Below are 14,533 nucleotides of genomic sequence, written 5' to 3'. Positions count from 1 at the left end.
TTTTTCTTCACTTATATTAACTGAATTCTTTTATGAAACAACATAATTAAATTAGCTTCATACTTTTGTGACCATTCTTACCTACAAGCCTGTTGTATCAATGAGCATGGTCGGGGAACTCTGTATCTTTGCAAAATGCTTTGTGTGTGGCTGGGGATATAGTGACATTTCTAACCTAACTTCTTGCCCCATCCTTTCTCATGCTATGTCTTCTTAATTAAATACTATACATAATTTGAGATGAGCTCAGATTATTGACATTTCCACCTGCAGTCAGTATAGGTCTCAGGGGGATAGGGTGGACAACTTACAACTACTCATTTTATCTTTGTAAATTACTGGAACAGAATAATAGACACTGGTTTAAATGACAGAATGTACAGCATGGCCATACTTGCACATAGCTGCATCAGATTAATTTATCCAACCACATACATCTGTAAAGGTTTCATATAGACATAAGATGTGTACTGCCAGAATGGACAAGTAGAAGTAGTCGACCCCAAGCCAATTGTTCTGGAAAAGTGGATCAATAGGATAGATTTTTCAGTCAAAAGGTGCTATTTCCATAAGGTCAGTCCTAGGCTTATCTGCCTGCTCTCTCACTGCCTTCCTCCAATACATGAATATGCACTCTTGAGAGATTCATATTTGCATGTTAATATAAGGATAGGTTAAACATTATGCAATCCAAGGCTAGATTAACTACAATATGCTATTTTTATATGTTTGAGTATTGCGTTTTGCCTTTTATGTTTATGCATGTAGCTTTTCCTGTTACATTACGTTGTTTATTTTGCTATCTGCACCTCCCATTAATTACCTATATTTATATTTCCCCTTTATCTGGCCATATACAAGAGATGGTGCTTAGAAAGGAGGACATAGCTGCTCAAATGGACAGGACTTGAATTCTAAAATCAAGTAAACCTTGTAGCTTACATTTCTGGTGTTGATTTTGCATTTAAGTGGTAAACAAAGGAAGAGCAGCTTTTAATTTTCTACCTGGCTGATTATTTTTCACTTTCACTATGGCCATTATTACTTGATCACTGATATTCAACAAAGGGAATCGTATGTGTCAATTTATTAACTCTATCTATATACCAAAATATTGTACCTTTCTCTGTTCCTTTAGCTTTAATTTATGTGTTAACAGTTGTTTGAATACCTACGTAAGGAAGTTTTCTATTGTATGCTGCTGTTAATTAGCTTTATTTCTTAGCTGTTTATAAATAATTTGCTTCATTATTTAGGGTAGAGAACCTACAGACCAGCACATCAAACAAGTGTGTATGAGAGTGTTGCAAGGTATGTTTAACTGGAGCACAAAGCAAAAATCACCTTTTCATTTTCCAATTCATGTAATTTACCTACTAAATGAAAATGCTGTTACATGCTATATGAACATGCATACCATGTGTAATGTGTAATAGATAACAGCCTTGGTTCTGTATTCAATTATAGATTGAGCTAAATTAAATAAAGTAGCTGTGTAATCAGTTGATCTCCTTGTAAACATGATGATGTCATCAGGCATGATGCAAAGGTATTATTGAGCTTCAAGAGTCAACACTATCTTGGTTATGGTTATGAACTGTTATAAATGGATAATATTATCATACTTTCAGTGCTTCTACTTGAATCCACTCATTCTGCAGTGAGTGCATGGCTGTAAGATTAGTCCAGTCAGTGCAGTATAGTTAGTGAATATAGCCATGTTACTGATGTTTTAATCATAGCTGAGATAAGCACAGCACATACATGACTGGTCAGACCACATGCAACCTTACTGTGTGTTTATTCTATGCACTTTGGTTTCTTATATATTAAATCGTATTGCATATCGATGGCAACTGGCAGTTAAACAAATAATTAAGGATTAAATGAAAAATCAGACTACAACAAACTGGTGTAGTGAGTTTTTAGGGATGGCTCATCCTGAAGAAGGGGAAACATCCCTAAATTTTAATTATACCTGTTTGATGTGTTATGCTTCTTGCAATAAATGGGATAAACCCCAGTTAAATGTTGGCTGGCTTTTTGCAAAATTGTCCATAGTCTATGGTAAGGGGCATTAAGTTTTGATCTCCTTCAAGAGGCAAGGACTGATGGATTGATGAGACATGAGAAACAGACTGGTGACACTGATGAGAGTGCTCTCTAATGTGCTGTGTAATATATTAGTACTATATGAATAGGAAATAGAAATAGAAGTAAGCATAGTCAATATAGAAAAATAATATAACAATATACACTGAAATAAAAAGTACAGCGTTAACCTGACTGTATATGAGTTTTACAATTTGTGTTTGAATTTTATTTCTACAGGACAGTTAGCAAACTTGGCAGCCAGTCTACGAAGACCAGAATCTGGAGCTGCTGGCCTACCAGGACGACCAGGTCCACCAGGTCCTCCTGGAACGCCTGGTGATAATGGTTTACCAGGACATATTGGACAAAGAGGACTTCCAGGACTTAAAGGTCCTCCTGGGGAACTTGGTCTTAGAGGTCCAAAAGGTAAATAATTGCATCCCACTAATTAATAAGTGTGTTTATGCCTTTCAGTATACCTTGGTTAACATTTTGGGACAGATTGACAGGGAAATTCTTACACATTATTACAATCTGCATAACAATTCCTAAACTCTCAAAACCCATGTTAGTTTGCCTATAATGTATGTAAGGTTTTGGTTTCTGAAAACCGGCACATTTGGTTTTGGTGCAGGATTTTCATGGCCAGAAATTTCAGCACACAAATGTTCCCCGCTATTTACTTTTATAGCAATGTGTATTATAGCATATGTTGCTCTATTATTACATCCCAAAAATAAATCAAACCCAAAAAATAATATAAACTTACTGACTCTTAGGGGTTGATTTACTAACCTTTTAAACACACCACTAACGTGTATACACCTCTGTAGTGTGTTCCCTCCCAGCATGATCTATGGGAGGAATCGAAACACCTTTGTAGTGTGTACACACCCAGCAGGTGTGTTGTGCAAAGCCCTGCAATGAATTGCAAGGTAATGTGGTGTAAATTAGCTCTATGTTATGTTGCTTGCGTTGATGAATGCAGGAATGTAAATGCATGAGCTAACCATTTTTGTCTAAACTGTAAAGCAGCATTATATATGCATTATGTGCATGATTTTTCTATATATGGCATTAGTGGAAATATGCTTTTAGATACTTTTTGGTTGATAAATACGCTTTGCTGTGTGAAAATCACACACACCTGGAGCGTGCGTGTGTTTAGGTTAGTAAATCACCCCCTTAACCTTAACATAACCGCTTAACATAAAACTAATAATAAACCTATTGCTTAAACTTAGCATAGCTCCTATATTTAACATCTAATTAGCTTTTACATTTACAAAGTATTGGTGCCAAAAAACTTTTGGAGAGTTGTGCAAAAAAAAGTGAGTGACCCATGACTGTAAGCAGGATATTTTTCTTCCAAGGCCTTGTTTACTAATGCTCATCTGCATTTGCCAAGGAAGAACTGTGCTATATTTTACATACAGTTGTATTTAAAGAATCATAGTGTGTATCAAATTTTTTATGTGGTATGTCCTCAGCAAAATAGGGAACCTCTACCACTGCTGAACTTTACATACACATGTCATTTTTATAAAGCACCATGGTTCTCATTAGGCAGAATATTTTGAAGAACAGCCTGTACTGCCCATATAATTAATTTATAATTAATTTATGTTCCAACAGCTTTTTTTAATTTAAATTAGGGCTGCGAAAATTAACAATTAATTCCTCGATTAATCGTTAATTTCTTTGATCGATTAAACTTTTTTTGATCGGTACTCACCTCTCTGCCGGCTTCCGGGTCTTCTGGGAGTTCCGTTGGAGATCCGGTGACGTCACGGACATCGACGTCACTTGACTCCTCCCCCTTCCTCAAGTGGCTCCGTCGGCTAACGAAGGGATAGGGGAGGAGTCCGGTGACGTCGATGTCCGTGACGGCTAACGAAGGGAAGGGGGGAGGAGTCCGGTGACGTTGATGTCCGTGACGGCTAACGAAGGGAAGGGGGAGGAGTTAGGTGACGTTGATGTCCGTGACATCACCGGACTCCTCCCCCCTCCCCTTCGTTAGCCGACGGAGCCTCTTGGGCCGGGGAGTACTTGTTCTGCACGAGCGCCAGCAAAGGCATTGGCCTACACACATACAGCACAGCAATGAAGTAATAAAATGAACTAGGATCACACTAATCTAGCACGTTATTATTCTGAGTTGCCCCACTCAAGCGACGGCAATATTGAGTTGGGCACGTGAGATTAATAACGTGCTGGATTAGTGTTATCCTAGTTCATTTTATTACTTCATTGCTGTGCTGTGTGTGTATAGGCCAATGTAGTTGGATCTGTATGTGCGTTGTTATAATTAATCGAAATTATCCGGTGACGTCGATGTCCGTGACGGCTAACGAAGGGAAGGGGGGAGGAGTCCGGTGACGTTGATGTCCGTGACGGCTAACGAAGGGAAGGGGGAGGAGTTAGGTGACGTTGATGTCCGTGACATCACCGGACTCCTCCCCCCTCCCCTTCGTTAGCCGACGGAGCCACTTGGGCCGGTGAGTACTTGTTCTGCACGAGCGCCAGCAAAGGCATTGGCCTACACACATACAGCACAGCAATGAAGTAATAAAATGAACTAGGATCACACTAATCTAGCACGTTATTATTCTGAGTTGCCCCACTCAAGCGACGGCAATATTGAGTTGGGCACGTGAGATTAATAACGTGCTGGATTAGTGTTATCCTAGTTCATTTTATTACTTCATTGCTGTGCTGTGTGTGTATAGGCCAATGTAGTTGGATCTGTATGTGCGTTGTTATAATTAATCGAAATTAATCGATTAAATTTTTTTTCGATAAATCGCACACGGAAATTTAAATTACCAGCCCTAATTTAAATTTGATAAACATTTTTTTAATCTGTTTGAGGACTATAGACAACATAGTGCATTTTTCAAACCTGGTCTCAAAGTATCACCCTAACCGTCGGCTCCGCTCATCCCAAGACCTCCTGCTTTCCAGCTCCCTTGTCAACTCCTCCCATGCTCGCCTCCAGGACTTCTCTACAGTCTCTCCCATCCTCTGGAATTCTTTACCCCAACCTGTCCGTCTGTCCCCCACTTGACTGCCTTTAGGCGGTCCCTAAAGACTCATCTCTTCAGGGAAGCCTATCCCACCTCAACCTAACCGCTCAACCATCACGTTCTCAAACAATTCATCCCCACGCAGCTCCCTCCTCATGTATCACTTCCCCATCCTTTTAGATTGTAAGCCCTCAGGGGCAGGGCCCTCCTTCCCATCTTGTCTTGAATTGTATTGTGATTGTAATGTCTTCCTTATATTGTAAAGCGCTGCGCAAACTGTTGGCGCTATATAAATCCTGTATAATAATAATTTTTCACATACTTATGTATACTGATATGTAAGCCCTTATGTTATCATTAGAACTGTGTTTTAGAGGAGTGATAGAAATGTAGTTAAATATTCATGAGAAATATTTTTGTAAATTCTTGTAAAGTATAATGAACCAAAATGGAATGTATTTCATAAAGGATCATTTAATGCAATATGAATTCATCTGCAACATGACAAGTCATCTTAAGAACGGAAAATGTAGGTGACATTAATTTACATTTGCCAGTACAAGTTTAATAGATGGGGTGCATTTTAATAGTACCAATCATCTCTATCTCAGCATAATGTTTACATTTACTGTAACAGAAAGACATATCATTTGTTAGAGAACACGAGGTACGCAGCAATTTATTAAGGTCCTGTAGAAGTTCAGCAAACCTTTCTTCAAAAAATGTCCTAGCTAAAAAAAAATCAGAATATAACCATAAAAAAAGTGTGCTAAGGAATGCCCAAAGGAGATGTGACTTATATCTCTTGGCCAAAACTCGAAGATACAATGAATTCACAAGATGCTAGATTGTACCCCTGTAGGAAGATAAAGATGTCCATAGTATTATAATCCTGTGAAGTCAGATTCTTTTAATTAATTACAGTGCAGATGTAGAGGTTTGATCTCAGCAAAATCTTATGAATCATGCCAGCAGTGTCAACAACAATTGCAATGCAATAACTAAATACAGCGGTATGTCACTATACAATAGAAGTTTTCCAGGGATATTTACCAGAATAAATATAATGTTTAAAGCAATGCTTCCTTACAAACATTACTCATTTTAAAAAGGTTATTAGCTGCTAGCTGCATCTTCCCAAGAGCCTATTTCTGCTACTTCAAAGGAACAAGTATTTTCTATGTTAAATATCCAGGGTGATTATCACAGTGCACCTGTTGCTTAGTAACACTGATGGTCTGCCAAGGACATCGAAACTAGTTGCTAGACTGAGGTTATTAAAACCTGTTACTTGTGTATTTGGAGTCACAGATTTTATAAGAGATGAACAAACTGATTCACGCTGATCAAGAGCTGATCTGGATTGGGCAGATTCACAGAGAGTGAATACCTATGATTATCAGCTGAACAATTGGATCTAGCCAACTTTATTCTTCATTTAAATTTTTCAAGTAAAACATGCTTACTTCGCCTTCCCCCCTCTCTGCTGGGATAAAATCGCACCATACCAGGGCTAAGGTTTAAATATCAACAGGGTAACAAGGCTGGCAAGGGTGCTCTCCCCCAAAATACTAGCACAGGTGGAGCCTCCCCAACTATACTGGCAGAAGCCTGAATTCAAGCATGGAGCTGGATTAACCATACCTGGTAACATTATAGGCTACGGCGGGACCATATGCAACCAGTGCTTGCTTTCCTCATCCCCCTCCATTACCCCAGTTACCACAGCACCAAGGAAATACCAGCCTTCGATAGAACATAATTTGTCTGTGCATAAGCAGTTCATTGCCAGCTTTGTGCTCTGTCAGATTAGGGCCATGGAGGACTTACACAGAAATCTGGTGTGGGCTGTCTAGTGAGGTATGGCAAATATAGAAAGTGCTGATTTCCTGTTGAGTATTACTTTGCTTAGTGTGGGAAAGGTACAAGTTTGCTTTAAAGTAGAGCTAAATTCCGCTGTGTGTCAAAGTGCTTTTGCCATAATGTGCAAGTATGCACAGCACAGAAGGGTTTTTTTGACAAAAGAGACTTTGCATGTTTCTTGCCAAACATTGTGGTCAAATCCACCAAAAACTTAAATAGAGAATTTCTTTAAAATGTATTTTTCAGCACAGTATAGTGCACATGAGCAGTCTGTGCAGCGGTCTTGGCATTCTTCAATGCCAGATTTGGCTTTTTACTGTGTTGGGGTAATGTCACATCCTCTTGCAAGCAGCACTGTGACAACACTGAAGAGAGGCTTGAGCTTTTTTCAATGGGCAGGAACTGTATTACTGTGTGATCAGTGGAAGGTGACTCGTATCAACTAGGACGTGAGGCGCCATAAAGTTTCAGAAATGATCCTGACTTTAGAGTGCAGGGGGTTTGCATGGCCTGCAGTAATTTTTATAATGTGCACAGCAATCTTTGGAATTTACAAGTAAGATAGAATTTCTTAAATTTGTATTGTGGGATTTTGACTTTTTCAGATTTTCATGCTGAACTTCTGCTTTATAGGATGTGGATTTGCTTGTAATGTATTGTAGAGTTCTGCGAGAGTAACTCCACTATGACTAACTGCCTGCAATGAAAGGCCACAATCAGTATTGAGGGTGGAACTTTCTGAAATGAATGGCACCACAACTGCTGTTTTTACTACAAGTGATTGTTTGTCAAAAAAACAGCATAAGGGCAAAGAATGAAAGTTTTTTTCTATTTTGCCTAAAAATTTCCAACAATAGTACTACATTAAATAGGATTTTTTTTTGTACTGCAGTGTATCATATCATATTATACTGTATCCCTTTATAAAGGGGCAACTGTGATGCACTTAAAAAAATAGCCTTATTATCATCATCATTTTTGGTCTTCATAAATTAGTAGGGCATTGGGCAAGCATGACCAGATTTCCTTTACCTTACATAATCACTCCCAAGTATTCCAACACCACCTGGATAATATAACCCAACAGTTTTGTCTGAATGTGTCCAGTGGCATCCTGCCACTGGGATATGACTACAACAGTATAGGGTACGACAAGAAAACACCTACAACCTTGCATTTTCACAAGCCTTCTCTTAACTATAAGACTAACATATGTTGGAATTGTTAAATGGTAATAATTTTGACTCACTTTTGTTAAAAGCAATTCAAGGATTTCATCAACAAATCCTCTTTCTTCAAACAGCTTTATCCTTTAAGCATTAAGTGCCAGATGTTTAATGTCTTAGAGATGCAAGGAGCCTTTTGATCAGTCATTTGTTCTTAGTAGCTTCATATATTGTTTTATATTTCTGTTACATATCTGGATTCTGCAATAAAAGCTAAAACATAGAGCATTAAAGCAATGATAATACTTCAAAGAAATTACTTTTTTGAACAAGAGCTTTAAACTATACTAAGTAATAAAAGGACCACATAAAATGCATTATTTTAATATCTTGTACATTTCAACTTTCCCTTAGGTACATTTTGGTTCTGCCCCATTCCACCTTCATACAGTATGTGTCGCAATATCCCAAACTCCACCCTTTTATCAAAACTGCCTATGCTGAAATTTAGGACTGTTGGCCTAAATAATTTTATAGGCATGATGTATTTTTTTCTCAAATGAATATTTATTGAGTTTAACAAAGAAAACAGCACATACATGCTGCAGTAGAAACATACACCTATCATAAATATGTCAAGCACTATCAACGTACGGTGCATGAAATTTAACGCAGTAATAGAAGTACACAGCTTTGGTCCTTAGGACAAGTGTAACATGTAGGACTCCTCGGCCAAAGTATACAAGCTAAATCGATATTGGCAATAGTCCAACCTTGAAGTACTCCAGCACTTAGGGCTCTTGTCATAAGTCATTAGTACCTGATACTGAGTGACGTAGGATGGATGAGATGCGGCTCAGCTTCATCTAGTGGCATGATGTATTTTTAGACATATTTAATGTATAGCAGAGAAAATATAAACTCTCTTGTACTCTAAGCTTCAATTTAATACAAGATGCTTTGCAAACTGTACTTTGTTATACCCATAGCAGGCCCAGAAATTTGAAACTACATTTGAAGTAACCATTTAACCAGATTTATGATGTTCAGCCACATTGATGATACTTAAGCAGTTGCACATGTCAACATTCTTAATTTATATAATAGAAATGACTTCCACTAAAGTGATCATATTCATAAATGTCACAACAAAAAATGTAGTATGTGGTCTCAAAGATAAACAGACATATGGATTATCAAAGTGAGTTTATATGAACTTTAAAATGTTTTTATACTAGCTTTATGTTACTTTACTGTAAAAGCTTTTGAAGTTGAAACATAGCAGTAGCTTAATTTATTAGTATTACTGTGTTGCTGTAGTGCTGTGTAATACAGTATCAGCATTACAGCACTTGTATGGAGGCAACATCAGACATTAAGGCATACATTTTAGAGGGCTGATCTCTCAGCTATATGACACCTCTACACAACAGCCTAAAAGTGTCAATACATCTTCGGTATCATATTTTAATTTATCAGGCGGCAAGACAAACTTGGAGAGAGCATTTGCTGTCAGGCTATTTGCAAAGCTGAAGGATGATGAAGATCCGAATATATTTCCTTTTCAACATGATTCTTAATTTGTACTTTAACCTTTGCTATATTTATTGTGTGAAAGGAGAATCTAATTTTTCATATTTATATTCCAGCACTGCTTTCAAGGCTGCTTTGCATAATTGCATAAATGGCATATGATTCATAATTCCAGATCCCCAGGGAAGAGTCATGCAGTGCAAGCTATTGTGTTTGTGCATTACAGAATGCTTTTAACAGTATGAGGAAAAGCAAAGGGAAATGTTTTTTGCTATGTAGAACAGTATACAGGCACCTGCTTCTTTTTAATCCATTAAAATTGTATTGTAGGTGATGGTGGAGAAAGAGGTGAAAGAGGATTGCCAGGAAGAGGTCCAAAGGGTTTGCCAGGAATACAAGGTCTTACAGGTATGTACTTTCCTGTGTGCTTTACATATGTACTATGGCAAAAAAAGCCTTACACTGTAAAATAAAACTCCCACACTCTTTGGACACCATTTTACAACTTTGCCCAGGAGGTGCTAGAGGCTACACCAGGGATAGGCAACCTTTGCACTCCAGCTGTTGTTGAACTAGAAGTCTCATAAGGCATTGCAAGATTCTGGATTTGTAGTTTCACTACAGCTGGAGTGCCGAGGCTGCCTACCCCTGGTCTAGACCGTGATCCTTACCTATAGCTTGTGAGTAACATATTGCTGTTAGCACTCTCTAATGTTGCCTACAAGATCAGCTCAGCAGATGCTGCTTTACATTTTAATTTCTTGCCTGAAAACTTGCTATATTACTGTTGAACTAAATGGTTTACTTTAATCTTTGGTAAATATTTTATGAGTGCCATTTTTCATACTTATTAATGCTCATCACCACTTACGCCATCTTATGTCATGTCTGTAGTTGGATGACATCTATTTTATAAATTATATGAGGCCTTAGTGTTGCAGGGAAGGCGGGGTCTCAGATGGGCTGTAAAGGATCTCTGGTGGGCTCTGCAGGGTGTCAGGCTGAGACCACCATAGACCCTGCAATCCCCACCAGATACCTCCCCAGAGCCCACCATAGACCTTGCACAGAGACTCTTAAGGTGGGCTGTGGAGGGTCCCTTTCCCTGCACACATGCTGCTCCTCTTACCTGCAGCTCCTAAAGCGAGCTGCCGGGTGTACGAGGAGGCGTGGCCAGGGCCGAGGGAGAAGCGGCCCGGCCGTCGGAGGCTGCGGTGCCGCTCCAAGAAGCGGGTGGAGGAAACAGACAGCGATCGGCGCTGCCGAAGCGGCGGAAGTCCCCCCCCCCCTGGATTTCCACTCGCCCCCACGCAATTTTCACTCGCCAATTGCGAGGGGGCGAGTGGAAATTTTGAGCCCTGACCTAGACTATATGTATCAGCAGATCAGAGAATGCCATGGATGTAATTGGAGGTAACTATAGGATTCAAAGAACAAGGTTGGGACCATGAAACTAGGCACCTTGAAATATGATTTGCACTTCAGTAGGCTGCATGATGAAAGGACCACAATCCCATAGGGTAACACACTTTCATGAGGTTGTCTAACAATCATTTATGAAAATAGATCCCTGTAGATTACTAATAAAACACAGAACAAGAGAGAACATGTTAGAACTAATTAATATTAGCTGCTGCCATCTTAATACGTTGCAAATACAATGTATTATCACAGTCTTAGCAGCTCTGTTTCTGCAGTTCAATTATACAAACATATAATTAGATGCGTCGGCCAGAATACTTATTCACATTTATTGCTTAGAAATATGAATCATAAAGATGAGTAATTGATCAACAAAGTTAAAGTATATAACTGTTAATGTTGTTGTAGTTTCAAAAGTAATTATCAGTCTTTATAAATGTACAGCTTTCATTAAAATAATACCTGGTGGCTCTGCCATGAAGGTCCTTGTTTAGGCACTTACTATTATGGGGTGACAATGCTTTGCTTCTGTCTCCCAATTGCCCTTTTTTGTTGTCTTCCTGTCCCACATGCTTTAGGTAGAGACTATAAGGAGCCATGTTAATGCATACTATGCTGGCATGCTTTGCCCTTGTGATCACCAGGAAGCCTGCCCTGAATAAGGAAATGCAGCCCTCAATGGTGAAAGTGCCAAACTAAATTGTAGGGTTTAGATTTACTTTAAAGATTTAAAACGATTCCTAAATGAGTCATTTGCTGATCTGCTGGTGTATAGTCTGTCATTTCTCTCCTTTCATTTTTCTCTTTTTTCCAGAAGTTATTTTTAAAGTAGTCCTTTCAGTCACATGTAAAATCCTAATGCAAGTCTCCTGCAATAGAACAGTTATTGTATTAACCTTCCCAAGATCCTGTATTTCCTAATTTCATTTTGCTATCAGATTCTTTAGCACTTAACACTTCCAGGACTGTTGAATGTCTGTGTCTCCTTCCCACATAGTGGTTTCCATTATCTGACCTTTACGTCACTGCTGTGTCCTATAGTGATATAGGGGTCAAAGGATGGAACCAGAGGACACAGCACAGGCATATGCCACTCCTAGAAATGTTGAATGCTGAAGAGCCTGATAGAGGCTGCAGTGCTGGAGTGGAATAAATTAGGAGACATGGGCTAGTAGAAAGGTGATTGCAGGGCATTGAATTAGAATTTTTTTGCACAGGAAGTACAGGTATCCCCAAGACTTGAGAGTCATCAGTGGGAAGGCCTTTGCTGGTTTTATGATTGATAACTACAAAAATGGGGCACCAATCTTGAAGTTTCAGTGTCCTCTGCAGAGGAGCCGTGAACATGTTCAGCTGTGTATAAGCGAAGGTTCACTATGGTAAAACAATAATTACTTTGAATGAGGGAGAGAGGTGTTATTTTTTAATACACTTTATTTGAAACAGTGCATTTTTTTTAACTTTCTCATGCACTCTGTGATCTGGTAACGAGTAGTATCCCTCACTTCTTCCAAACTGAGTAGTCAAGTTGTATGTGAGCATCGTACCGTATTATATGCACCTCCTGTGCAACAGAGATGCAGAAAAGCCCAGAGCCTGTCAGAATTGCATACAATGACTGGCAGCTTCAGAAACAGATACAAAATTCTTCATAGGTATTATTTGGAGAGCTAAACAATGCCATCTGTAGAAACAATGAAAATATTTTATTAAAGTACATTGAAAGGATGATGTGGGATTAGCTGATCACATTCACACATATCTCTAAAAACAATTGCTCTGTATGTTGTATATTTCAGTTTGCAGTGGCTGATTAGCTGCCTATTTCACAAAGATTTATGCCTTTTTCATTTTAAATGTCTGTTAAGTGATGGGCAATTGTCATTTGTTTTGTATAATCATGTGCTTTCAATTGCTTGAATTTAGTTAATATTTAATTTGCAATATAGCTTTTTATGTAAATATAAATATTTATGTATTTATTTTCAACACATTTAAAGATCCCTGTTGCAGGCACAGAATATAGTATATAGTTTATAATTACTTAAATTTCCTTGTTTTTGAACAGGTGAGCCAGGCAAACCAAGTTATGGACGTGTAGGTCGTGATGGAGAGAGAGGCCCACCTGGTCGATCTGGGCAGCCTGGAATCCCAGGTCCACCAGGTCCTCCTGGAACAGCAGGATACTGCGATCCTTCTTCTTGCAGCCTCCAGGCCCTTGCTGCTCCACAATCCGCTAAAGATCTGAAAGGGCCAGTGTGAAAATGTCTTGAACTGCTAAAAACCATGTTACTGTCTGCACCTAAAATCAACGTGTAAAGAATGGAATGAAGGGAAGAGAAGACAAACATGACCCTTTTTAAATTCCAAACAGCAGGCATTAACACACTGTGACAATAATGACTTAATAAATACCTACCAAATTTGGAAAAGAATGATGGTGCTTAAAATACTTCATGAAGAGCTCCATAAGCAGCTGCAGAGAATAAAAAAATATTTTTCAAACATTTGTAAGTTGCCATATTCTCAAATAAGAGTCCATGGATGAAGAATTGCCTTTTATTTACCTCATGATTTAATCACCAACACAGTGTATATAAACCCACTTAAGAAAGACATACTCAACAGAAGTATACTATGCAGAAAAATAAGCAGGCTTGAAAAATGTTCTTAGATTGCAGTTATAAAACATAAGTTGTCCCCAGTTATACAATCCTTGCTCAATTTATAGGAAGTGTCACTGCACTCCGGTCTTTGTCCAAAAATGTGTTTTTGTTAATTGTATTTTCATGTGTAAAACATGGAGGAAATGGTTCATGTACAAACATGGTACAACAAGTGCTGTAAATCTCTGTATATGTGCTATAGGTGGCCGATATGTCTTGAAGATGCATCCCAATTAAAGACAAAGTTACTTTTTTTTCTTTAGCTTATTTTGTCTCTAAGCATTATGGGTATAAAACCTGTATCAACTGACACCTTCTCTGTGTGGCATCCACTCTGCAGTGTGATGAAAGCTCTAACAGATTTTTAATATCCAGAAATAAAATCGTTTTATAACTGAGAATATTTATTTTCATGTGGCATCTCTGGTTGTATGGAAAACAAGAAAAGGAAGAAATAAATACTGTTTCGTAACCCTGTGCATTTCTTCAGTGTATGCTTGAACAAAGTTAAATAAGGAAATTGAACTAAACCCCCGAGGAGACATCTGACTTTTAGTTTGAAATGTTTATTCTGTAAATGAGATAAATTTAAAGTTTAGATGTATGCTTAATTTATCATATGCTATATAGTAACTACAGGGGGTTATATATCAAAGTAATGGAATTAACTTTAATTATTGCTAGGAGACCCATTATAAACATATGGCAGACTGCTTTGTGGTAAGCTTCTCTTATTCTCAACTACTGTAGCTGTGGGTGACTT

General features: G+C 38.3%; 1 protein-coding gene across 1 annotated transcript in view; it reads left to right on the top strand.

Moving 5' to 3' along the window:
• Nucleotides 1–14,171, top strand: part of COL9A1 (collagen type IX alpha 1 chain) — a 125,631-nt gene extending 111,460 nt beyond the window's left edge. The window contains exons 35-38 of the mRNA XM_018564831.1: nt 1,257–1,311; nt 2,332–2,520; nt 10,013–10,090; nt 13,173–14,171. Of these exons, the coding sequence (XP_018420333.1) occupies nt 1,257–1,311; nt 2,332–2,520; nt 10,013–10,090; nt 13,173–13,366 (516 nt within the window). The 3' untranslated portion in view covers nt 13,367–14,171. The remainder of the gene's footprint in view (nt 1–1,256; nt 1,312–2,331; nt 2,521–10,012; nt 10,091–13,172) is intronic.
• The last annotated feature ends 362 nt before the right edge of the window (nt 14,172–14,533 follow it).

Source organism: Nanorana parkeri, unplaced genomic scaffold, assembly GCF_000935625.1.
Source record: "Nanorana parkeri isolate BGI_ZX_2015 unplaced genomic scaffold, ASM93562v1 scaffold785, whole genome shotgun sequence".
NCBI classification, from domain to species: domain Eukaryota; kingdom Metazoa; phylum Chordata; class Amphibia; order Anura; family Dicroglossidae; genus Nanorana; species Nanorana parkeri.
This window is presented reverse-complemented; position numbering and strand designations above follow the sequence as displayed.